This window comes from Pezoporus flaviventris, unplaced genomic scaffold, assembly GCF_033815535.1.
Source record: "Pezoporus flaviventris isolate CSIRO_AGI_PZ_B2104156 unplaced genomic scaffold, CSIRO_AGI_Pfla_v1 ptg000021l, whole genome shotgun sequence".
Lineage (NCBI taxonomy): Eukaryota > Metazoa > Chordata > Aves > Psittaciformes > Psittacidae > Pezoporus > Pezoporus flaviventris.
Window position 1 is genome coordinate 9,845,467 of NW_026892569.1, and position 24,885 is coordinate 9,870,351.

Here is a 24,885-nt window from a genome sequence, read left to right on the forward strand (position 1 = left end):
AGGCACTCCTGAAACAGCTTTCTTCTTGCGGTCTCTTTTTCTGTAGGAAACCAGAGCCTTCAAGGCCTGGCTCCAGCCTTGCAGCTGAACGAAATCAAGATGCTGGGTTTCCAAGAGATCCTCATCAGCCAGATGTGCCCGAGGCTCCACTGAGCCAGTCTGGTGCTGGTGGGTCACAATGTGCCCGCATGGCCATCCTGCCCATCACTGCTCCCACAGGTTAGATTCTGAAGGAGAGGCGAGGGGAGCAGCAGGATTCATATTCTTCCTCATCAGCGGTGGTTTCTGCTACCAAACCCCTGCCTGCAGTGGGCTGGAACAACCCAAGGACTTCCCCAGCACACTGATACCCCTCCTCCAGAGCCTCCAGTCTGGTTTCTGTGATCAGAAACAGAAGGTCTGCCTGAGAAAAGGTTTTTATAGAGATATTTGTTGCAAACTCTAATTTCTAGGAAGTTAAACAAGGCTGTTTTGAAGGGCTTCCACTGGCTGAAATGAAGGTTTATCATACCAGTGAAATGAGAAAAATATGTCTGAGAGTATTTATAGACCCAGCATATCTCTGGAGTGATTTGGGGGTTTATGAAATAAAAATTGATAGAAATATTATCTTATTCAATGGGGAGACTGCCACAATATGTTTAGCTTAAGATTTAAATGAACTGAAATCCTTAAACATCAAAGTGCCTCACTTTTAATCCATATGGTTGCCGAATAAATACTTGAGCAATAGGATTTCGAGGTGAAAACCCCTGAATGTGAGGCTTGTCTGTTCCTCGACCCATGTGCACAATCTGAGCACTCAGTGTGTGAAGGTAGAAAGTAAGTTTGATTATTATATGATCTGTCTCACCTATGACAGTCACTTGGCAGCGGTCTGTTTGGCAGGAGCTGTTTCTTCAGTGTTGTTTCTCCATCACTGCTGAATATGTGTGGTGTTGTGGAACATTCAGATAAAAATGCTAGAATAGAGATGTTTATGTGCATGAAGGTTGTACTGTTGTCTAAGCTTCTTGCTTTGATGGCTTTCCTACTGTATGTTGGGGTCATGCAGACAGAATTACCCAAGCTTTGAGCTCTTCTTTGCTGTGCTTGGTTATCCAAATCCTTTATATTGTTCCCCATTGGCTAACCTGGAGATGGGTCTTTGCATACCAGTACTGGTGTTTTCCAGAGTTGCTTAATTTGTCCATGTGTAATGGACAGGTTACCCAGAGAAGTTGTGGCTGCCCCATCCCTGGAAGCATTTAAGGCCAGGCTGGATGGGGCTTTGAGCAACCTGCTATAGTGGAAGGTGTCCCTGCTTGTAGCAGAGGCTTTGGAACTAGATGATCTTTAACGTCCCTTCCAACTCTAACCATTCTATGAGTCTATGATTCTTTTGGTTCAGAAGTTACTAAACCCCATTTTATTCAAGCAAGAATATGATGTGGTGACTGGGAAAGCGCATGCACACACCAAGCGGAAGGTAACCACAAACCTGACTTCCAGAAGAGGGAGACCAGTGTTATTCTGAAGACTGCACCTTGCAAAGTGATCTGAATGCCCTAAGGAAGGCAGATTGGCAGATTTTGATGTTACTGGAAAACGACCGTTCCCTCCACGCTGCTAAAGCTTGTGCACATGTTAAAGCTGTGGTAATTATCAAAACATTTAATTTTCCATAAAAACATTCCAAGGTGTGTTTAACAGGCTGTTTGGTTCTGGCAACTCAGCTCCCCACCTCTGAGTTGCCTGAGTTTGAACCATGTTTCCCATACAACTTGGGAAAGGATTTTAAGAAAGGGCAAATCCCAGGTCTGCTGCTGCAAGGAGGAATCAGGAGCACAAGCAGGAATTCTTCAACTCCATGAGTCAAATTGCCCCTCAAACACCATCTCTGCCAGAGAGCTTGGTGATGAATGACACAAATGTGCTGGGGAAATAGCAGCTTTTAAGGCACCATGAGCCATTCCGTGAGAGAAATGATGTCCCTTGCCATCTCAAACTGCATTGCTGTTGGTTTATAGCCTCTCTGTAGCAGCAAGTTTTAGGCTGGGACTCCCCTTTGCAAAAGTCCATTTTACTTCATTATATGAGGGTCCCCTCAGGTCTGGACACAGAACAGCTCACATTATTTTCTTTAAAGGCTTTTTCAGGGTTTTGTAGATCAGTGGCCAGTGAGCAGTTTCCCTGGTGCCTATGGCAGTTAAGGGGATTTGATGCCCTTTCTTCTGGCTGTGTTAAAGGTTGGTGCGAGTGAAACCAGCTCTGAGCAAACTGCTCTAGTGGAAGCTGTCCCTGCCCATGGCTTGGGGTGGGACTGGATGAGCTTTGAGGTCCCTTCCAACCCAAACCATTCGGTGACTTGTAGCACACAGGGATTACATTGGTATTCTCAGAGTTAAATGTGCTCTTTGTGACATGCCATAAAATCTTGTATTTGTCTCGTGATTTTCCACCTGTGATTTGCTCTCATTATTTCCCTGCCAACATTGGGCATGGCTGGGCTGCTGCCTGCCCCTCTCCCAGCCCCTGCAGGGACCCTCTGCCTTGGCTGACCGTTGCCCACATGACAGTGAGACTAAAGCGTTGCAAATCAAGGGTGTTTGGATTTTTTTTCCAAGTGGAACAAGCTCAAGTTAATTCCATCTAGGGTCAACTGAGTTGCTCGGACTTTGACCCACCAGGGACCTGTTTATTGTGTTCAGTGGTGAAATGAGGGAGAATTGAACTAATCTGACCATTAGGAGTACTTACTCAAAGAGGAATTGGGTGATAATTGCTGCTAAACTGGTGGGGGTTTGTGCACATACACCCTGTACCTGCTGAGGTTCCGAGGCACCGTGCTCCTGACCCAGCAAAACCAGGGAGTATTTGCAGGTGCTGGAATGACATCAGCCTCTTTTTCCCCATTCTCTTTTAAGGCTTGATGATGCCGGTTGGTGAAGAAACCTAGTGCCCTGTGTGCCTGACAAGCAGCATCCCAGGGCAGACAGCAGCACTGATTTGCTACATGCATGCATCCCACTGGCCCTCTTCACGCTTCCTCTATGCAGCCTCTGACATCGGCCTGGCTGGCGCCTCTGAGGGGCACTCTCACCTACCGCAAACCACTGGCTCTACCGGGTAATGTGGGTCCTACCTAGCACACAAAGCTCTGAGCAAGCCCCATGGAGAACATCTCTGCCTTGCCCTGGAAAGACAAGTTTCCTCCTCAGGATGTTCTTCCACACTGCAGGAGCACCTAGCAAAACCTGGACCTGCAGGCTCTGGGTGCTGGCATGGTATTAGTGATCCTTTCATTCAAATTCAGCTGTTAGTGATTCCTTGCCATGCACCACTGAGTAAACTGTTAAACCTTTCGTGCGAGAGGAGCCACAGTATTGTAAAGGGCTGTCTCCAAGCAATGGCAAACAAGGCAGGCCACTGCTGGGTCATCACTTGGAAGGATGCAAGGACGAAGCAGGTCACCAGTTCTACAACACCTTTGGTCAGTGAAATGGTGTGGGTGCATTCACTGAAAATAATTTGAAGAGCCATGCTACCACAATAATTGCAGCATTAAGAAAATGAAGCAATTACCTGGTATAAAGAAGAGAGACAGAACCAGCTATGACGTGTTCAATACAGACATAATCAAATTGGTTTGCTGACAACCTCTTGTGATACATTTTTTTTATCACTTATTATTGAAGTACCCATTTAATGTCTAAAATAGCTATCTTTCTTTGCTGAAGATAGAGACTTTTTCATTCATGTGCCTGTGGTAAGCATCTTTACTGACGTCCTTACAGACCTCTGAGTTTAAGAGACTGTTCAGGATCTTTCAAAGGCAATCAGCGCATCAGCTACTCTGTGCCTGTGCCACCTCCTCTTACGGCTTTACAGCAGGTGAGTTGCTTTGTGAGAGAGACCCTGAGGTCTCGGTCCCATTGGAGATGTGCAGCACATGGGGCATGGACAGTCATGGTCCCATGCTCTGGTGTGGAGATAGATGGAACATCAACATAGGACTGTGGACAAGGGGTTTGTTCTCCCTTCTGTAATGAGCCGTGCGTCAGCACGAGGGGTGGGTGATTTTGTCTGTACACATGACAAACCCGAGAGAGGTGTCTGGATGCATGAACCAGCCGTAGAGGTGCGGGTGAAGGCTGCATGGAGCAGACACCTCTGACAATGTGGAAGCTTAGGAAGAACATGTGGATCTGATGGCTGGTGCCTCCCATTCCCATCCCGATGGAGCCTGGGCAGGATCCACGGCCATGGGCAGGGGCTGTGGCAGTCCTGCCTGCACGCTGCCAGACGCAGCACTGGGGCCAAGCTCCGGCCATGGGTGAGTGCTGCCGGGTACAGCCCTTGCCGCGGGTGTCTGCTGGTCCCCTGGGTGCCATAAAGCACTCCTCCGGGGCCGTTTGCTGCACTTCTCTCACCAGCCCTAAATTCACATAAATTGGATAACGTAAGGGAAAAAACAACAACGGCGAAGGAAACGCAGTGTCCTCAGCGCGCTGTCCTGTCCCCTCGCTCCCTTGGGCAGCTCCACTCCTCCGTCACCAAGTCAAGGGGCAATTGGGGAGCAGTCAGGGACTTGTGAACAACTGGGCTGGGGACAAAAGTCACTGCAAAGAGGAGCAAAGGCAGAGCTCAGAAGTGGTGATGCACGGATGTTGGTATGCTTCCTCCTGCCTGAGCAGCGCTTGCTGAGCATTGCCTTCACTGCAGCAGAGCCCTCAGCCTGAAGGAGGGTGGTAAAAGCAGGGAAAAGCACAATTGTGCCTCTGAAGTGAGTGATCACGAAGCAGGTTACCCCATTCTCTGCACACCTCCTTATTGGGCTGATTTTGAAAGCCGCTGGTTACGCTTTATGATCATCCAGGGCTAACCCCTTGTGCTGGCTGGTGAGTGCAGGGGGATGCAGGATCCTGGGGACCCTCTGCCCTGCCCCACTGCAGATCCTGACCCCTTCACACATCCCCAAGTCAGCAGATCCCAAGCCAGACCCCGGCTGCTGCAGCTCCCAGGGATGATGGGGGAATGTCAAAAGGGCAGAAGCTCCTGGGAACCCTCTATTGCTGCTGGCAGCCGGGGCTAGGGACACTGCTGGGATATGTGGGGGGCCATGAGCAGAAAGCTTTGGGAACGGCTGCTTTAGGCAGAACATCCATTGAGAGGAAATTGATTTAGTCACGGAGCAGTCCCTCAGGCCAGGGCAGGAGGGCAGAACTTGAAACAAAACAATCACAGGCACAGTAAAAATGTCCTGTCCTGTTCCCTTCCTACAGACCGGCACTGGAGCCGTGTGAAAAGGCCACAATTCCTGGGAATGCTGGAGCAGCAGCAATGGAGGTCGCCTCTGATGGGGCATGGGCTCCCTGCTTGCTCCCACTCAAGTACCCCTCTGAGATGCAATAGCCGGTGGGTTAAGTAGGGGATTGGAAGGAGGCATTTATCTGGTTTTGCTTTGTAGAGTACGGGCAGTTCCTATCAGACTAGTTTTGCCAGGCAGGAATATCTTTGGAAACAAAAGGACTTGCCACAGACGTGACACCTGAACCCATTTCCATGCCCCTGTGAGTGACCAGGTGCTGGACATGGTGGGAAAGCATCCTGGGCTGAAACACTCTAGCACCAACTGACCTGGGGAAAATGCAAATGGTGCATCTGCATCCGCTTTACACGCTGAGAAGAGCAATGGGGTTATTCTAATATCGCTCCCGGTCCCTGGGAACGCTGGTGCTGTGGAGGAAATAAGAAGGAATTCGCTCCTCTTGCCCTGTCTTGCTCTGTTCCAGAGCAGACCATGTGCCTGCAGCGGGATGGAGGTGCTGCTGTTACTGTTGTTCTAGGTCTGATTTGAAAAGAGAACTGCGCTGATGGTCAAATTCCTCGTGTCTTTGGTTTGTGTCAGAAATAACAGGATAGTAGCTGTGTTTTGTAGGTACTTCAGAGTCTGAACAAGAGGAAAAATGGTTTAATTTTCTGAAAATTGGTGTGATTGGGAAATTTTCCATCTCCCCTTTTTCCACAGGGAGCATTCGTTTTCCCGGTTAATGGAAGCTTTTACAGAAAGTATTTGCTTTCTTTAACGCTGATGATTCTTTTCTTGCCTTTCTAGCTCTAATGTCTGGTTGAATTCTTTTACGTTTTGGTGGTTCATGTTCTTTAAAACAAACAGGCAATGTTTTCTGTGGCAAAAGTGTGTTTATTCACCAGTATTACAGTGGGCCTTCAAAGAAGGTCTGAAATGCTCTTGTCAAGTGTGAAAGCAGTGAATACTTGTCCTGTTTCTGGTGATCAGCTTGTGATGAAAGCCTGCTCTAAATGCAGGTTCCTCTTTCACTGAATCAGCAGAGGGATAAAAATCCCAAACACACCTTTGCTTCCTGGGAAAACAAACCCCAACCTGATGTGGAAATGGAGCAGGAGCAGTTCACCTGCAGGGCAGGGGATCTAGCAGCGCATAGCCAGGAGAAGAGGAACTGTGAAGAGACAGATGTGTGTCTGTGTGGATGCATCTCCTTTCCCCCTTCTCACTCAATTGAAATGCTGAAAGCCATAGGGTTACATTAAAATGACAATGAAAAACCAACTGGATAAATGATAACACTGAATACAACGTAGCTTGCATTAAATCAAAATTCAGCAAACAAACCAAACTTATAAAAGGAGGTATTTTGACAGGTATTTGGAATCAGTGTCTGCTGCTCTGCATTGGTCAAAGCTCCAGGAAAGCTGCTATGGGAGCAGCGGGAACAGGGGGATGGATGGCACATAGCAAAGGTAGCACAGAAACACCCAGTATGATCTGAGAGGGGCAAATGTGGGGCATGGCACCCATAATGCTGCTTTGTGGGAAGGTGAGAGGATGGAAAAAGCACCGTTTGGGTGGGGGAGACCAAGCCTGATGGCATCGCTCTGTGGCGTGTCACCACACTGTGCTCCTGCAGAAGAGCCTTTATGCTTGGAGCAACGTTGTGTGCAGGAAGCAGATTAAGCCAAACCGGGAAGGTTTTGATGCTGGCAGCAGAAAGGACTGCTCCTGCAGAGCGCTTTACAGTTCAGCCTGTCTCTGATGAATGAAGCTCATCCTCACCTGCTCGCTGCAGCCTGTGCTCCCTCTGGCAGAATAGGGGTGGAAGTGGAGCCAGCCCAGCGCTGCCCCTGTGCTTATTTCATGCTCGAGGTGGAGCATGAATTCTAATTGCACACTCTGCCCTGAATTTCACAAGGTTTCTAATCACGTTTAGTCTAACCTTTTAAAACTGGCACCTGGTTTCTTGCTTTGCCCTCACTTGCTGTGAGATACTTGATTCACAGTTAGGTGGTGAAGCAATGCAGCGGGTGAAGCTGTGCACAGAGGAAGATGTGGGCAAAACCTTTGGCTCCCCCAGCACTGGAACTATGGGAATAGGCTATAGGTGGGTAGCACTGAGGATCTGCACCTGGGATTTCAACACACGTGGTCTTTTTGTCCCTCTCTCATCCTGTTGCTCTGGATGACTCCCCTTTGGCTGTACATGTTAAGCAGTTACTTTTATGCTTGGATTGGGATTTCAACAGACGTGGTCTTTTTGTCCCTATCTCATCTTGTTGTTCTGGGTGACTCTCCTTTGGCCGTACCTGTTAAGCGATTACTTTTATGCATATGAAGCGGCGTGATGAAATGTCAGTGAAGCACCTTTGTTAGTAAGTGATTTTGCAGTAAAAATGAAGGCAACAAAAATCTTTTGTCACCTGTGTGGCAGGTGGGTCACAGGTACATCTCTGCTGGGCAGCGGTGGGAGAGGTTCTTTCACGTGGTTGGTGGCTCTAAGTACACTGGCCTCCCTAAACCACACTGTGATCCCAGTGGATCCACCCAGGCATACGTGGGCACACCAGAATCTCCAGGTGTGGAATTCAACTGCTCCAGGCCAGGGGCTGTGGGCGTCCCCAGGGAGAACAGAGCCGTGCTGGGGTTCGGCTGCTTCGGGGACAGGGATGTGTGGTCCGGCAGGTCAGGCTGGCACAGCAGCCCACTCATTTCATCCCTGCAGGGATCTGGAAATCCCCTGGTAACATCATGAGCTCAGTGAGTTGTGTCTGACTGTGGTTACAAAGGACCTCTTTTTTTTTTTAGGTTGACATCTGAATCATGTCTCTTTTTATAGCCAAGCAGTTGGGATGCTGAGATTGCAGCTCCCAGCCCAAACCCAGCGCCTGCTTGGGTTAACGGCCATCGTCATGCGGGGCACAAGAGAACATATTTTGTTCCTTTCCCAGAGAAGCAATCCTCTCTCTGGGGATGCTCTTTATGCACAGGCTCTGCTCTCACAACGGGATCCTGTGAGCAGCCCTTGCTGCTGGCCAGGGATGGGCTCCTACTCGCAGGGCTGCACTAACCAGGGCACATGCCAGGCTACAGCCCCTGTCCGCGCTGTGCTGTCCTGCACTGTGCTGTGCTGTGTCTGCACTGGAGCTGTAGCTTCAGCTGCAGGTGCCCAAGGAAAGGCAGCAAGATGATATATTGCACAGTTGTGTCTTCCAGGGTGCTACATCCCCATCACTTGGAACAGCTTTCACAGTTCAGGAGAATCAGAGTGGGGCTTTGAGCAGGTCTTGAAGGCCTCTGTGACTGAGGATTTCTGTGGCTTGGGTCCGCACGGCAAATCCATGCGTGGCAAATCCATGTACGGCTCTCATCCAGGGTACGCCACTGCCGGTAAGGCTCCCAGTTTCCATGTTTCATGGCAGATCAGCCATTCTCCATCCTGTGCTCCGGAAAGCCTTTGGCAGGGAACCACAACATGTTGTGCTCCTGTTCACGCTTAGTGACAATTAACTAATGAGCTGGCTGATTCCCTGTTACCTCGATAATGGGTGACAAATCACAGCTTGGTTTTCTGATTGGCTCATTAATTGCTGCATTCGTTTGTTCAGTTGTCACTCACACCGGTTAAGACATCTCTGGCTGCTGACCCCTTTTAATGAAGCTAGGAGTTAACCAGTGATGGATTGCATTCACCTGAGGGCAACTCCATTGCTGACCTGGAGGAACGGCTGCGATTTAAAAGCCTGATGAGTACGTGTAGATAGGTAAGGAATAATCAGTATATGAAAAAAAAGAAATACTTCTTTTCACTCAGTTTGTACAAGTGAAAACTGCTGCACATGTAACATTAGGGCTTTTTGGAAAAATTGCTGCTGTCTTGTACCCCGTTGTTTTGGCTTTTAAAGCAATGGTCATACATGAGAAAAGTTCATTTAAGTTTTAAAAAACCCACCCAGACACATCAAATAGAGTGAAAAAATTATGATTGCATAGCTTGATCTGTTGGAAGGACCATTGTGACTGGACCCTTTTCTCATACAAGCCGTCGTGGCTCTGTGGGAATCAGTTTGAGGAGGGTCCCATCCATTGCAGAGCTGGGGCACTGTGCTGCAGTGAGTTAACTCTTGCCCAGTGTTAACAGACATTTTAAATGGAAATATTTAATCAGCAGAAATATTAATTTTGATATTAGGAATTTTTCCAGTCAATGCCTTTCTTCATGAAACAGCTTTTTAACTTGTGATGTTAAAAAGGATGCCTGAGTAGAAGTCGTCCACTGTGGTGTTTCAGTGTGATCTTTTCATTTTGCCATACTCAATGCCACTGGTCGAATGCAAAAGTGCATGCAGGCACTGTTGTTTTAGTGGGAACAGCACTGTGATCCTGCCTTGGGAAGCAGGGATCAGCCCTGCTGGTGAGAGACCCAGAGCTAGCAAGGTAACCAATGTGTGAGATGAGAAAACAGAGTGTGAAACTGTGAGCACACAGAGCATGAAGCATGCAATGACTGGGGAGAAATGCATGTGGTCTTGAAAATTTAATGCAATAATCCTAAAAAATGCCTTTAAATCTGCCTGTTCAGTGCATGCTGTGGTTTTAGGTGGGTGTCTTGTGTTTTTACAGAAGTGGTTTACACATTTCAAGGTTTCAGCTGAGAAAAAGATTCATAATAAGTTATTCTGTATTAATTTTGACACAGCAGAAGCATAGAAGAGTACCTGCCTGGAGTAATAAAGACTGAGGAAGGTAGCTCACTATTCCCAGGAGGTTTGAGCTGTCTCTGCTCAAGTCCTGCAGGCACTGCTCCTGCCTTTGGGAGGTTTCCCTGGAGCTGTCGAGCCCCATCCCACAGAGCTGGCACTGACTACAGGCATACAAAGCAGAGCTGTAGGGGCGCTTCCACGCACTGGCCAAAAGCAGCCTACATCCTGCATCCTGTGTCCTGCATCCTGCATCCAGCAGCTGTATTTGTGGCACTTGGCCGGGTTCTGCTTTGAACCTGAGAAACTGCAGCCAGGGCTGGGTGGCTGGAGCTGAGGATGCCCCTGCCATGGACCTGCGGAGGCTGGAGGTGGGCAAGGGACAGGCAGGGTCTGTGGTGTCGAGGTGACTTCTCCAAGGGCTGTGTATTTGACAGCAGGAGTTAATAATCGACGGTCCTTTGGTGTAAGGAGAGTCCGTTTTGCTAGAGCAGAGTTGGAATGCCTTACGCAGGTGCAGGAATTCAAATCATCATCACTGTTGGGCAAGCCTGACACCAGTCATTTTCTGTTCAGAAGAAAGAATAATCATGTTTTTTCACCCCCTGGCAGTGGAGGAGTCGCTGCGAGTGCTCTGAAGGAGAGGACCTGAATTCAAAGTGATTCTAACAAATTGGTGAGCTGGCTCAAAATCAAGCACCTGAAAGTAAATAAAGGGAAGGACAAATCACTGACTTCAGGAAGGAGGAGGTAAACACATTACTGCAAAAGGGGAATAATTACCAAGGCAGCAAAGGTTGCATAAATGGAGCTGGGCTTCATTTTCGGAGCTCACTGCCCTGGTTAATTATTTGACCCCACAGATGCATTCCTGGGTCCTGGGCAGGTATTTGGTGTGAGAGAAATGGCACAGGAGTCATGGATTGGGGTGTATAGAAACTTACACTTGGACACATGTATGGGTATTTCTAGGCATATGCCCAATTCTATGCTCACATACATGCACACAGGCACGCATATATACTTCATTATCCTGGGAAGGACTGCAGTCCCTTTTGTATCACTCGGCATAGATTTTGTTCAAGTAGTGATGAGCAGCAAAGTTGATTCACTTTCTTTTACATATATATTAATTGTATAATATACATTAGGTAGATGCATTTTGGTTTTGTTCTGGCTCCTCTATCCTTACTGTAACAAGGTAAGATGCTCTGCTCATGTAGAAATGCACCTCATTTTAACGGACAAAAGCATTCCTCTGTAACGATTTGTGTGCATAAATTGAAGCTCACTGCATGGGGCCAGTGCTTGCACGTCACGTACTTGGTGTTTGCTGAATGATCCATAGCTATGTGTACAGAAATACTTAGTTAATACCTCAGATGTTAGGAGGCGATGCTCAGTAATACATTGCTTTGTACCTTGGTTCCTGCTGCACATGCCCTTTTCTGACTGCTGTTTATCAGCATCTTGGTTGGGTCGAGGCCACACTGTCTGCCCAGCATATCCGTGGGCACAGCCATACCCTCCAAGCTGGAGCAGCCTCAGGATGATGGAGGCAGGGTACCGGATCCCACTGGAATTGTTTTGCTTTTTATTCCTCCTTGCTGACAAGTGAGCATTCAGGGCAACTGAAATAAATGAGTTTACACAGAAGCACAGTAAAAAACAGTCAAACGAGCAAAAAAAAAGTACTAAAAATTATTATATAATCTCCCAACAGCTTGAAACTGGAGACTCTTTGTTAGAAAACATTATGTATATGTATTTCCAGCATCCTGTGTTAGGCCAGCTTGTTATTCTCAGGGTCTGTGCAGGCTCCATTGATTTTTATGAGCTTTGAGGCCATAATGAGGTGAAGCAAGAAACATTTTAGCATGAACAATGTCATTATGGAGCCATGTAAAAACCCCACAGCCAGGCAGGTTCAGCTCCTGCAAGGAGGTGCATGGTGAGAGTGTTTATTACCCTTAGCAGAGGTTATATACGTTGGGCATAGCCCACGTAACCCCCTGACACCCTTCCTCTCTCCCCAGGGGAAATGCCCTGTGGTACCTCCCCTGCCTGTAACAGGTACTCCCAAGCCTGCATGTGACAGGGAGAAGATGGGAGCATGTGGGTTTCCCTGCAGAAACCCTGGGCATCTGCCTTGTGAAGGTCTGCCACAACCTAAACTCAACTTTCTGGACTATCAGATCAGCCTGGATTATGGGATCAGCATGACCCACACCCTACTCTAGTTTTAATAGGCTTAAAATCATGATTTGAATGGAGCTTTGCAGCTGTATCCCAAGGGGAATTGGGCTCTAGAGCAGGAGGTGGCATCCTTCTGCCTTTCTTTGCACTAAGCAAAAAACATGTGCATCTTCAGAGGCTCTGGTGGGGATTTTTACTTGCAATGCTGCAGTATTAATGGTAATGATTATGGAAATCAGTGCTGGTTTAACGCCAAGAAATTCAGGCTCTTTTTCAAGACTTTATCTCCAAAAGTTGAATGAGCATGACTTGGGGTTCTGCACTTGTGTGAGCAGGGGCTGGAGGGTTTAAATAAAGGATTTCTTTGACAGAAATTGTTTGAATCCTGTGAACCTTATAGCGACATGGTGTAGAAGCATCTTAACATTGAGTTCTTTGAGCAAGTTCAGTGTACCTAGATAAACGAAAACAAAGGAAAAGAGAAATGCTTTTGGTACGTGGCATGAATTTATGGAATTTCTCTACTGCAAACGTTTTCTAAAGCTTGTGTGAGTCTGCAGCATCCAAGTTGTTCCTCCCCTCTTGCTGGTGTGTGTGCAAGTCAGCTTTCCTGGCTTGTTTTTCCCTCCCAGTAATGCTTTGATGATGTAGTTTCCAAAACAAAACAACAGCTATCAGAGCAGCCCTGTGCAGAGCCCCAACAACAAGCCAGTTTGTGCGCTAGAGCAGGAATGCTTGATGACAATGGGCTTCTGCTGTATTTTTCCATGAGTTTATTTACTACAGGCAATCTGAGGACTACTTTTTGGGTTTGGTTTGGTTTTTTAACTAACAAAAAGACATACCATGGCAAAAAGCACAGTTTATGCAGTCAGGTGATGCAATCTATGGTATGACATTACCAAAGAGTTTAATAGTACTTTTAAATTGATATGTAGCACTGTGCTATGTTGCCACTGATCCGCAAACTCATTAACACAATGAATATTGAATAAGTGTTCAAGATCAAATAATTCTGTGCATTGCTTGTGTTTCTTTTTTGTCACCAAAGACTCATTGACCTAAGTAGGGTATGTTTTACAATACTTACTCTTGGTATGAAAATCTGTATACCAGATGGGTAGCTATGAAGGTATCATGCTGGGGATTTACTCATGTGCACATTTAGGAGACACGGGGAAACGCTCATAATTATCTCTGTCCTTAGTATAGTCCCAAGCCTTATCCAACACCCATGACATTCAGCAGCTTTCTATTGAAGCACTAATCTGCTTTCTCCAGGGAGGTGCATGCATGCGACTGCACATCTCTGTATTTTAGTGAATTTACCAAAGCTGGGCCTCTTGCAGACTGAGTGCAGGGGGTGAGGACTAGGAAAAAGCTCTAGGATAAAGAGAAGTTCCCATGCAAAACCAGCCAGATAAAATATCTTGGCTTTCCTGCTCTCACTGTCTGCAATGGGCCACATCCATACACGAGAGTTCCTGAGCGGCTGCAACTACAGCTGTAAAACAGTGGCCTGGACTTGAAGTTTTGCCAGACCTCTTGTATCATGGGGACTGTAAAGTTGGGATTCAAGAGAGCTATTGGAAAAACAGCTATTTCAGATGCAGCAGTAAACCGAAATGCAATTAAATTTAGCTTGATGCAGTGTTTGTGCTTTTGATTATTCCAAAGCATGTTTTTTCTAAATAGAAATGTTTCCAAGTGCATGGCAGCTCTGAATTTTGAAAGCTGGGAGGAGCTGGGGGTGACTCAGAAAACCCTTTCATTCTCACAGGATTCTCTGCTGTAAGATCAAGTGTGTTTGTTTTTCAGTTGTGGGGTGGCCACAGCGTTGCCTGAATAAGGACAGAGGGGCTGCAAGGGGCCACGAGCATCTCCTGCTGCTGCTGGATGATGTTGGATGTTGTCCCAAGCCCCCAGTGTCCTGTTTGGCATAGATGAGGTTTTTGCTACCGCAGTTCCCTTCACTCTCTTCCCACTGCAGGCAAAGGGAGTGGCCATTAAAACCTCATGGCTGGATCCTTCAATCCAACCAGGACTAGACCCCAGCTGTGGCCATTCAAAGCCCATGGAGAAGCTCTGCGAGGCTCATGTCTATCCGTGAGGCTGCTTTCCCACCATCGCTGTGCCCAGGGCTGTGCCAGCACAGCATTGACCTTGTTTTCACTAAGTGCCTCTTTACTGAGCCCCTCGTGGGATTCTGTACGTGGTCACTTATGTGAGAGAACTGACGTATGGATGGAATGATGAAATCTCAGATTGGCCTCTCACGCCTTGATGAAGGGAACCCCCCAGCAGCGGTGTCTGCCAGTACAACAGTTTCCATTTGCAGAACCAAAGCTGTTCCCTCGCTGCACCGACACACAGCAGGCGACAACCCCACACAATTAGCAGTAAAGCATTTTAATTCCACACAGTGACAGTGTTGAACTTGCTGGCCAGCTCCATGAGCTGCATCACCCGCTGCAAGAGGGCCCTTCTTCCGCTGCACAGGCACTGGGATAGTGGGCTCTGGCCACAGGTACCAGCCATGTGGCACAGAGCTGCGGGTCGGTGCGATGGTAATTTGCTCAAATTAACATTTACATGAATGTGAACTCCTATGGCAGCCACAGGGTGAGTTTATTTTGACTCGATTTAATGGTTTTGAGAACCAGTTGGAATTTTTCCCCTAGCAGAAGTTGAGGAAAAGAAAATAAGCCAAGGAAGGTTGAACAGGAATAAAAAGCCTCTTTTTTTCTGCTTATGCATCTTTTGCTGCCTGTGCTTCATGAATGATTTGAAGAGCACCCTCAGCAGCTGTGCTCATCACCCATGAACCACACAGGGCACTGGGGAGCTCTGGGATGGTCAGGAAGGGGGAAGGTTCTGGAGCCATCCTGAGAGAGCTGGAAAAGCTCTCATGCCTCTGTGCGGGTCTGGGCTCCAAGGAGAGCGCCAAATCAGGCAGTTTCCATGCAGGGTGTGATCATGGGCAGCCCTGGAGAGCAATGCTGCAGGCTGGAGCACTGCCGGTGGGCAGCAATGGCTAGGCTGCCTTGAGAGCTTGGACCTGTGCTGCTGGAGCTGCTGAGGAGCTTGTTTGCTGGTCTAGTAAAGCAGACAGGAAAGTGATGGACATGGGGAGCTGTCTGTATGCTGAGAGTGGGGACAGGGGCTGCCCTGTCACAGCTGGTGGGAGCACAAGGACCCGAAGCACACAGCAGCATCTGCACTGCTTGAAATTCAGCCCCTGTTCGGGTGCGGAGGGGTAACGCTGCAGCCCCTTCCATGAGAGAGCAGAGACGCTCCCTCTTGCTCCTCTGGGTGTGGGGCTGGGCTGGGCTGTGCCTTGTATGACCAGCTCCGTGCTCCCCGCTGCAGCTGCAGTGCTCCCATCCAGCCTCCGCTGCCAGCAGGGCAGGGGAGGACCCTGCCGCTGCAAGTGCAACGGGAGCAAAGGGCCCAGACTGCAGCCAAGACACTTAAAGTAAAACTAATGAAAACCTTCCGTGACTTAGCCTTTTAATCCAAAGTTCAGGGCTCAAGGCGTATGATCCTTCACCTCACCAGTGCGCGGCTCACTGAGCCGCTCCTGCGCCTCTGAACCGCAACAGGCAGCGCGTTAGAAACAGTCCTGGGAGCAGTCTGCCACTGGCAAGGGGACAAACAGGATGAATCCTAGGAGAGCTCTTTCACAGCTTAGCATTGATGATTCACTATTGCAATAAAACGTATTCTGCAGTTACACACCATGCTTTGAGGCACTAGGCTGCTGCATGTCTGAGCAACACAATTGGCATAAGCCTCTTTTCTGCATTAGAAGTGGCTCAGGTCTGGTCTGTGAAGCAATTAGTGCCTGTGTCATTACAAGTGACACCTCATCTGAGGGTAAAGAGGAACAGTGTCTGCTCTCTCTCACCAGTGCTGCTGTCCCAGACAGGTCCCACAGCACATTTACCATCATTCTGTGACCTGCAAGACACTAAAGGAGCCGTGCAGAAGCCAAAGGCACACCTCTCCTTGACTTCACTGGAGCCAGGATTTCACCCAGTCACCTCCTCCTACAGAACTCTCCCAAAAAGGCAGAACAATGAAAAAAAAAAGCCTTGCACATGGTGAGCCGTTATCCTCAGCGATTCCCACAGCAGTTTTATTGCCTGAAGGAGGAAGAACATGAACCCTGGAGGGAAGAACTTGCCAAAGTATGTAACATTTCTACATCTTGCATGGAGCTCAAGGTTCCCAAAATCTTTAAAAATAACTGCAGGGATGTTTATCCAAGGCCTAAGGCTCGGCTAAGTAGAGCTGGAGATGTGGCTTTCTGGGGAAGGCAGCGCAGGGGAATGTGCATCAGCGTGCTGGATCTGTTTGGACCTTGGGGGCTGCAGCAGCCAAGCCAGGAGTGTTCTTGCAGAAGCCAGATTTTTGGTTAGAAGCCTGCGAGTGACCCAGCGGCTGCTGGGCTCGGGGAGTGGAGATAAAGTGGTTCCATGCTCTCCTGAACATTCCTGCCTGCACTCTTAGGTCCCTACTGTTCTGTTAGGGGGGTGGAACAACGGGAAAAACAGTGCCATGTGCTGCCGAGCTACTGGCACTGATTGCAAACAATGTTAAACACAACCACCTTGTCCTCTTTCGTAGGAATGGTTTAATAATATCTAAAATACTCTCCTAAAAGAAAAAAAACCAGTTCCTGGTGGTTGTTTAACTGCCAAGTAATGAAAGCAGGAGCCTCCTGGTTGCATGAGGCTGTGCTGGTGGATACAGTGGGACTCTGCTGTGGTGGCCGTGACCGGCTCCAGCAGTCAGAGCGCAGCTCCCCCCGGCACTCGGAACCCCCAAGCCGGAGCGGGCAGAGCTCGGGGAGCAGAGCCCGGGCTCGGGCCGTGCCCTCGCTGCGGTCTGACACATCCCGTCTGCTCCCGGCGGTTCTGCTCTCCCCAGCGCCGGCCCGAGGCTGCGGGACCGAGGGGTGGCGGGGGCAGGAAGAGTGATGGGCGCTCTCCCACCCCTCCACGCTTCGCACGCCCGGGGGGCTCGGGGGTACCGGGAACACCGCCCGCCAGCAGCTCTTGCAGCCCCCGCCCATCACCGTGGGACCCGCCGGCAGCCTCCGAGCTGCCGCTCCCTCTCGCGGCGGCCGCTCCGAGCGCAGGCGGGTGCGGCCGGGCCCGGGGCACGGCAGGGTCCGGCGGTAGGAGCGGGACCCCCGAGGGGCTGTTCGCGGGACCCGGCGGCGAGGGGAGCGGGGAGGGTGCGGGGATGGGGTGCGGAAGGAGGTGCCGGAGACGGGTGTGCGGGTGCGGCAGCGCCGGGGGGGCGGGAGCGCTGCGCCGGGGATCCGGCGTGTCCCGACCCTTCCCGCTGATCCTCCTCCAGCGCCTTGGTTTTGTCTGGGGGCAGGAGCCTGCGGGAGCGTCGGGAGCCCGGGGAGGGGCCGGGGTGGAGCCGGCAGACAGCCCTCAGCCCAGGGCACGGGCACCGGGACAGGGACAGGGACGGACGGGAGCTCCGGGGGAAGAGGCAGAGCAGCCCTGCCCGCCGAGGTGAGCGCCGGAGAGGAGAGCCGCAGAGGACACGGCTGCCTCAAACGGGGACGCGCTCGCAGAGGATCTGCCACCCACCCTCTCTGTACCAGGCTCTATGTGGGACGGAGCTGGCCATGGAGAAGTTGTACTTCGCGGGGAGCAGCATATGGACCATCAACAGCTCTCTGGGGAACGGCAGCCTCCGCATGGAGAACCAGACCTCCGGGAGGAACAGCACCACAGACCCCCTGAAGAGGAACGAGGACATGGCCAAGGTGGAGGTGACGGTCCTCTGCCTCATCCTCTTCCTCGCCCTGACCGGCAACCTGTGTGTGCTGCTCGCCATCCACACCACCCGGCAGAAGCAGTCCCGCATGTACTTCTTCATGAAGCACTTGAGCATCGCTGACCTGGTCGTGGCCATCTTCCAGGTGCTGCCCCAGCTCATCTGGGACATCACGTTTAGGTTTTACGGGCCAGATTTCCTTTGCCGGTTGATCAAGTACTTGCAGGTAGTGGGGATGTTTGCTTCCACCTACATGCTCTTGCTGATGTCCCTGGACCGGTGCTTGGCCATCTGTCAGCCGCTGCGGTCTCTGCACAGGAGAGCGGACCGGGTCTCTGTTCTCCTCACCTGGCTGCTGTGCCTGCTGGTCAGCATCCCACAGATCCACATATTTTCTCTGAGGGATGTAGGGAACGGGGTTTACGACTGTTGGGCAGATTTCATCCAGCCCTGGGGACCTAAAGCCTATGTCACCTGGATAACCCTGATGGTCTACATCATCCCTGTGTTGATGCTGAGCATCTGCTATGGCTTGATCAGCTTCAAAATCTGGCAGAACGTGAAGCTTAAGACAGCGCATGGGCCCAGCGTGAGCTCCAGCTCCCACAGTGGGACAACATTTGCCAGGGTCAGCAGCACCAGGCTCATCTCCAAAGCCAAGATCCGAACAGTCAAAATGACCTTCATCATAGTGTTAGCTTTCATAGTGTGCTGGACTCCCTTTTTCTTTGTGCAGATGTGGTCTGTGTGGGACATGAATGCTCCGAAGGAAGGTATGTCCTCTCCCTTCCCGTAGCCCTGTGTTTGCATGGACTGCTTAGCTCAGTGGCTGCGGGGACACCAGCAGCAGACTCACAAGCTGCAAGTGGCAGCCAGAACCTCTGCTCCAGGCTGGGTCTCAGGGGGCTGGGAGGGAGGCAGGAAAAGGTCCTGAACATGGAAAACCCACCCCACAGGCAGCAGTGTCTGTGCCTGAGCTTCCCCAGGGGAAGCAAGGGCTGGCTGGCTGAGCCCTGGCAGGTTCAGGGCCACCACAGCTCAGGTTTGGTCAAGCTGTGTGGTTGTGGTGGCCAGGGAGGTTTCCACTGTCCCCGGGGGCGTGATCTCAGCCCTCTGGAGTGCTCTGGGGTCTGTGGTGGTTTGATTGCCCACCCCGGTACTGGGATGAGGCAGGAGAAAACAGCAGCATTAGTGCCCCAGTTTTCTTCTTGTTCTTTTGTCCTCACTGACTTCTTTGCTTTCTACTCTTTTGCCCTCTTTTCCCTCTCCTCTCCTCCCATTTCCATCCACCCTGGACCATGTTGCTGTTACTTTATCTCTGACCGGAGCATGGTTTGTGCAGAAAGCCACTGATTTATGAGCAAAGACTTTCCCTAAAGGATGTGGTGTCACTGATTTGTCATTTCTTACACTTGGTGCTGGCTGCTCCTGTCATCACTAAGGTTGAGGCAGAGTAAAATACATTAGTCTCACACACTTATAGCCGTGCAAGTCTGTGCTGTCACGCGGTGGAGGTGTCTGATGGTCCCTCTGCACCTGCAAGGAAAACTGCTCAGAAAGCTTAGAAGAAATACTCTGCACAACTTTGTGAGGTGGGAGAAAGGGAAAAAAGCACCTCCAGGGATGGCAGCTCCTTGGGGTGCTTACCAAGCTCAGCAGAGATGCTGACTCTGGCGATGCCAAAGAGGGGTGAGGAGCTGCAGCTCCCTCCTGGCTTCCCCAGCAGCCCTGCCACAGCAAAGAGCTTCACAGTGTAGGGCACAGTTCGCTTACACTATGAACTCTTTTCCCTTCTTTAAGCCTATCCCTGAGCTCTAACCCTCACCTTTTAACCTTCTGTGTGGGAGAGCATGATGTCTCCTGCAGCCCACGCATGTCTTGTCTCCCTGGGTCAAAGCTGATAGGAGCCAGGCAGGCTTACTTCGCCTTTCTTGCGCCTCTCTGCTCTTTTATTTCAGGCAGAGGAGCACATCTCTTGAAGCCTCCCTACGTGCACCCTGTGTCTGTCTCGTTTTCCACCTGATTTAGGCTGTTTAAACTTCTAGTTTTCAGCTCACCCTGGGGTGAAGCAGCGTCTCTCCCCTTTGCTGTATTTTAAACCTGCAATCTCGAGGGCTTTTGCCTGACTCATCAGCAAACAAACCTCTGCCGCTCTGCTGATTCCTGCGGCGCGGAGCAGGGGGACGGGGGGGGTTCACAGATGGCACCCTACCTCCTGCTCCGGGAACTTTCCTTTCCTCACCCTGTGCAACTGGGCCTGCGATGCTGTTCTTTTGATTTGCTGTTAGGTTGAGAGGAAAGCTCCAGCCCTGCCGAGCTGTAACAAACTTCTCTCCCCTTCACGTTTCCATTGCTCGGGAACCCGTGTCTGTTGTAAAGGGTGGGAGTCTGGCGTTCGTGGCACAAGGAGAAAAAGCCTCGGGTGGGTTATTATGGATAGCAAAAGCCAGGAGACTCCAACCCTTCCTCCCAGGCCCACCCTCCTCCTCACTGTTTGCCCAGAGGCATGAGGGGGATGGAGACCTCTCTGCAGAAGAAAGAGGCTTTGCCTGCAACGCTCCAGACAGTGTTGTCCCGCATCTCTTTCCCTTTGCACCGAGGCTCAGGCTGCCTCGGCTGGGCAGTGTGGTGGGGTGCCTGACAGAGGTGTACCCAACAGGAAGGGAGTTTGGCTGTTTCTTATCTTGTAGGCTTTGCAGCCTGCATGGGCATAGCATCAGAGAGGAATGGAAGATGGTGGGCAGGCTGCACCCTGGGAGATGATGCGCAGATCACAAAGGCTGTGTGAGGGAGGGTCAGCTACTTAGAAAACGTTTAGTTTTGTCCACTTAGGATGTCATCAAGAATGTCCCTGACAAGGATGAGTCTGTTTATACCTTACTGAATCCTAATTAATGCTGAGCAGGGGCCCTGCGGTTTTGTGTGCATTGCATCCTGGAGCGTGGTGAGATGCAGATCTTGGGCATTAGCAGAGGGATGCACGGTGCTTGGTCTGCCATGGGTACAACTTCAGTGCTGTTCAGGGCTGTGCTTTCACCTCTGTAGGGTGAGAAGTCTGCTGCAGTTTAGCATGTGTTGGGGGTAGAGATAAGACTGTAAAGAAAACAGAGGGAGCCCTCCTTTCTGAGCTAGCAAAGTGATGGTCAGAGAGGTCTCACTCTGCTAATACCGACCCCGTAGCTGTATACACGAGTCCTCATCACTTCACAAAACAGCCTCAGTGAAATAAGGCAAGTGAGGCGCAGAAGCTGCACCCCTGCCCCTGCTGTGCCAGTGTCAGGATGGGGCTGGGCTCCCATGCTGCTGCCCACCTGCCTGGCCCCAATCCTTGTCTCCCCCAGCCCTGCTGTCACCCTGCTCCGCACCCCAGTGATCTCCACCTTTGCTGGCCATGCAAACCTACAGCCCCTGTAAGTGTGGGTTGGATCTGCACTTTATGGTTCAGGTGCCAGCTTCAGCACCAGGGATCCTTCACAGACCATTGCTTAGAGCGAGGTTTCTGTTGCGGGCACCTTACAGATAATACACATTGCATGTGGCATTTTGAGCTTTGAGTCAGAGTTGGCTTAAAGCAGTCATGAAGATAATAGCAAGGCTGTGAAGCAGCGTAACTGTTATATTGATCCTTTAATCTTGGGAACTGGTGTCCTGAAGCGTGGGCTGTGAGTGATGGCATCTATCTGTTTGTGGGAATTAGTGAACAATCCTCAGTTCATCTCTCCGCTGTAGCAGTGCTGGCAGCAGAGGTCCCATAGCACTTCCCAGGCACAGCCTTCTGCCTCCGCTGATCCTTCCTGACAGCAGGACATCCACAGGCCCGCACAGGGGGCTGTGCAGAGCATGGGGAGAGGGAACTTATATAAAGGACAGAGCTTGCTCTTTGCAGTGCCTCTCAGGGCTCTCCGGCAGTCCTGCCAGAGGAGGGGGAGATCCACACTTAAAACCTGCCCTGCTGTAAGCTCCATGAAATTCAATTTGTCTCCTGCAGAGAGGGAAGAGCTGTCAGCCTTGGCTAGGGTTTTTTTTAGTGGGTAGAATTGCTGTGATGTATTTCAGGTCCTGTGCCTAGGATTTGTAAACCACTCCCCATGGATTTCCTTTAGCGTTTGCTTGAAATTAAAAGTGGTTGGACCAGACATCACTAGAGCAGGAATTATGCATGAGTTGGCTAAAGGTGAATCTGGAATCTAGCATTCATTATTCACACTTCTTCTCCAGTTTAAAAACTGCAAGTGAAGTTTTGCAGAGGCAGAAAGGGGCCAGAAACAGCCAAACACGTATATGCATCCTTACTGCTCGTGTCCCCTGAGAGCACAAGGAGATGAGAGGATGGGCAGAATAAAAGCTCTGTTCCCTGCTCCTGTCTGACTGCCATGAGGGTGCGAGTCCCACCATCCCCTACTCAGCTGGTGGTGCTGATCTGACCTCTCTGGTGGACAACTGGGTACTTTGTGGGCTGGGAATGAAGAGCAGCAGGAGCTGGGGACTGGAGGTCCTGGCACCCTGCTGTCACTGTCCCCAGCACCATGCTTGCAGCCAGGAGCCGTTGCCATGCTCCCAGGCTTCATTACTGAAATGGGAATGGCTGTCATTTTCCCTGGCACAGCATCGTATGGGAAAAACTAATTTGGGGGAAAGAAAAACTCTGCTGGTCACCAGGGCTGGGATAGCACTGGGCAAAGATGCATGGATGGGGCAGGGCTAACAGGCACCGTCCTGTTGGCTGGGTTTTGGTGGTGGGGAGAGCCCAGGAGCAGGGGATGCTCTGGGGCCAGGGGAGAGAGTGGCTTCCCCACAGCCCGAGCAGATGGAAGCTGCCAGTCTGCCCTGAATCAGCTACTGGTGGGAAAAATGTTTGTTCCCATCCTACTCTTTGCTATGGCAACTCCAAGAGGCCATGCTCCCTCCTCCCCACTTTGGGCATGGTAAGGGCAAATTGTGCAGGTGATGCCGGGAGCAGCTCTTCCTCTTGTGATGCATTTCTAGGGTAATGCCAAGCAGCGCAGGAGCTGAAGGAGAAATGCAGCCTTTCTGAGGGAAAAACCCTTTAAACCCAAATTGCTTAAACCAAAACTTGCTTCTCTCTTTTTATTCACCATCTCTTCTCTACCAGTGCATCAACCACGGTGTTTCTACAGTCAGGACAGCCTATCCCTGGCATGGGAGGATGTGTCATGCTGGTGGTGTGTGCCTGGTGCCTACTTCCCCAGGGTGCTGGCTCTCACCCCCCCTGCACCATGCCCTAATGCCGACGTCCTTTCTGCCTTGCAGCCTCCCCCTTCATCATCGCCATGCTCCTGGCCAGCCTCAACAGCTGCTGCAACCCCTGGATCTACATGCTGTACACGGGGCACCTCTTCCACGACCTGATGCGGCGCTTCCTCTGCTGCTCCACACACTACCTGAAGTCGCAGCCGGCGTGCGACCTGAGCGTCAGCAAGAAGAGCAACTCCTCCTCCTTCGTCCTCAGCTGCAAGAGCACGAGCCAGAGGAGCTTCATGCAGCCATCCATGATGTGAGGGCATCGCCTTGTGCTGCCACCGTGCTGCCTTCCCTGTGGAAAGCTCGGATTCGGACAAGCAAGGGGGGGTCTATATAAATAGGTGTATATATGTCTGTGTAAGCATGTACAGGTAATATACAGATATATCTTATTTAACTGAGGCAGGAGTGAGGGGAGGACTGCTGTTGTCGAGGCTTCAGTACTGCCTGGGACTGGACACCAGAAACCCACTTCCAAGCCCCCAAATCACTGACATAGGTGGTTTTTAGATAGCACTGGGAAGAACAGGTTCTGCCCCAAGCTATCCCACACTGCTGGGGCAGGTGTGCCCTATTCCCATTGGATGCAAGGGGCAGGGTGATAGATGCCGCCCTGGCACACAGCGTTGGGCACTGCCCCACCTCCTCCTGCAGCAGGAACCCCACAGGCTGCCAGCATCTGGCTGGGGCAGAGCATCAGGCACCACGCTCTCAACACGGGTATATTTGCTTTGCTTGAAGTATTGTGCGGCAGAGGCAGCCCTCTCCCTGCATCCCCGCATCCTTGTATTCCTGCATCCCTGTGCAGTGCTGCCCGGGCTTGCCAGTGGCACTGCCAACACAGAGCAGGGCAGTCCTGCCATCATGCGTTAGGGCAGCAGTGGAGACAGGGCTGGGGACAAGCCTGCCACGGGGCAACATTAACACCTGGGTGCCCCTACCCTTGCCCAGCTCTGCTCCATGTGCCCTGCTCCTGCAAGGCTGCGCACACAGGTCAGCAGGAGCCAGGGGAGCAGACACGACTGCAGGGCCAGGGGATCTGTGCAATAACTTGTTTGCTGAGTGTGCTCTAAAGCTTCTCCGAAGGGAGGCCTGTGGAATTACAGCTGGACTCCATGGGGTTTAACAGAGGAACTCCTGCAGAGTCCCCTGAGGCTAAGCTTTTGCTTTGGATTTACCGCAGATTGCATTTAGTCTTTTACACCAATGCAATTTTCTTGCTCTGTAACGCACAAGGTCATGCTTATGGCATGGATTTTTTATTGTTAAGAAATACCTGTAAATAAAGTTTTCTGACTGCGTCTTAATGGAAAGCGGGAGAGGAAGTGCAGATGGAGCAATAGACGAAGAAAATGAAGGAAATCGATGGGAAGCAACGCTTTAAACAGAAGACCCAAGTAAGTAAGGATGCTTTTAGAAAGGAATGCACCAAGCACTGAAGACCTACACTCCCCTTTATTCCATAACATGGATCTCGCCATGCCACAGCCTTTGCTGGGTGGGATGGATGCAGTGAAGGGCAGCTCTTGCTGAAGGCAGTGGGAGCTTTCCCATGAATTTGGTGGCAGTGGGATCCAGTGGCTGCAGACGGATGAGCCTACCTTTGCTCACGCCGTCTCCTGGATCTGCAGC

The 24,885-nt window shown here is 50.7% G+C and overlaps 2 protein-coding genes across 2 annotated transcripts in view; one reads left to right on the forward strand and one right to left on the reverse strand.

The window, feature by feature from the left end:
• THUMPD3 (THUMP domain containing 3) overlaps positions 1 to 24,885 on the reverse strand; it is a 350,792-nt gene that overhangs the window by 245,370 nt on the left and 80,537 nt on the right. The gene's annotated exons all lie outside the window — the stretch shown is intronic.
• OXTR (oxytocin receptor) lies at positions 17,292 to 24,560 on the forward strand. The gene is made up of 3 exons (XM_061455966.1): positions 17,292 to 17,371; positions 17,581 to 18,764; positions 23,263 to 24,560. The coding sequence occupies exons 2-3, from the start codon at positions 17,840 to 17,842 to the stop codon at positions 23,508 to 23,510; spliced, it is 1,173 nt and encodes a 390-aa protein (XP_061311950.1). The 5' UTR covers positions 17,292 to 17,371; positions 17,581 to 17,839; the 3' UTR covers positions 23,511 to 24,560.

Excerpts from the sequence above, each read along its gene's own strand:
- OXTR (XM_061455966.1), top strand. The coding sequence starts at position 17,840 with ATGGAGAAGTTGTACTTCGCGGGGAGCAGCATATGGACCATCAACAGC. Across the intron at positions 18,765-23,262 it reads CATGAATGCTCCGAAGGAAG|CCTCCCCCTTCATCATCGCC; the intron begins GTATGTCCTCTC and ends TCTGCCTTGCAG.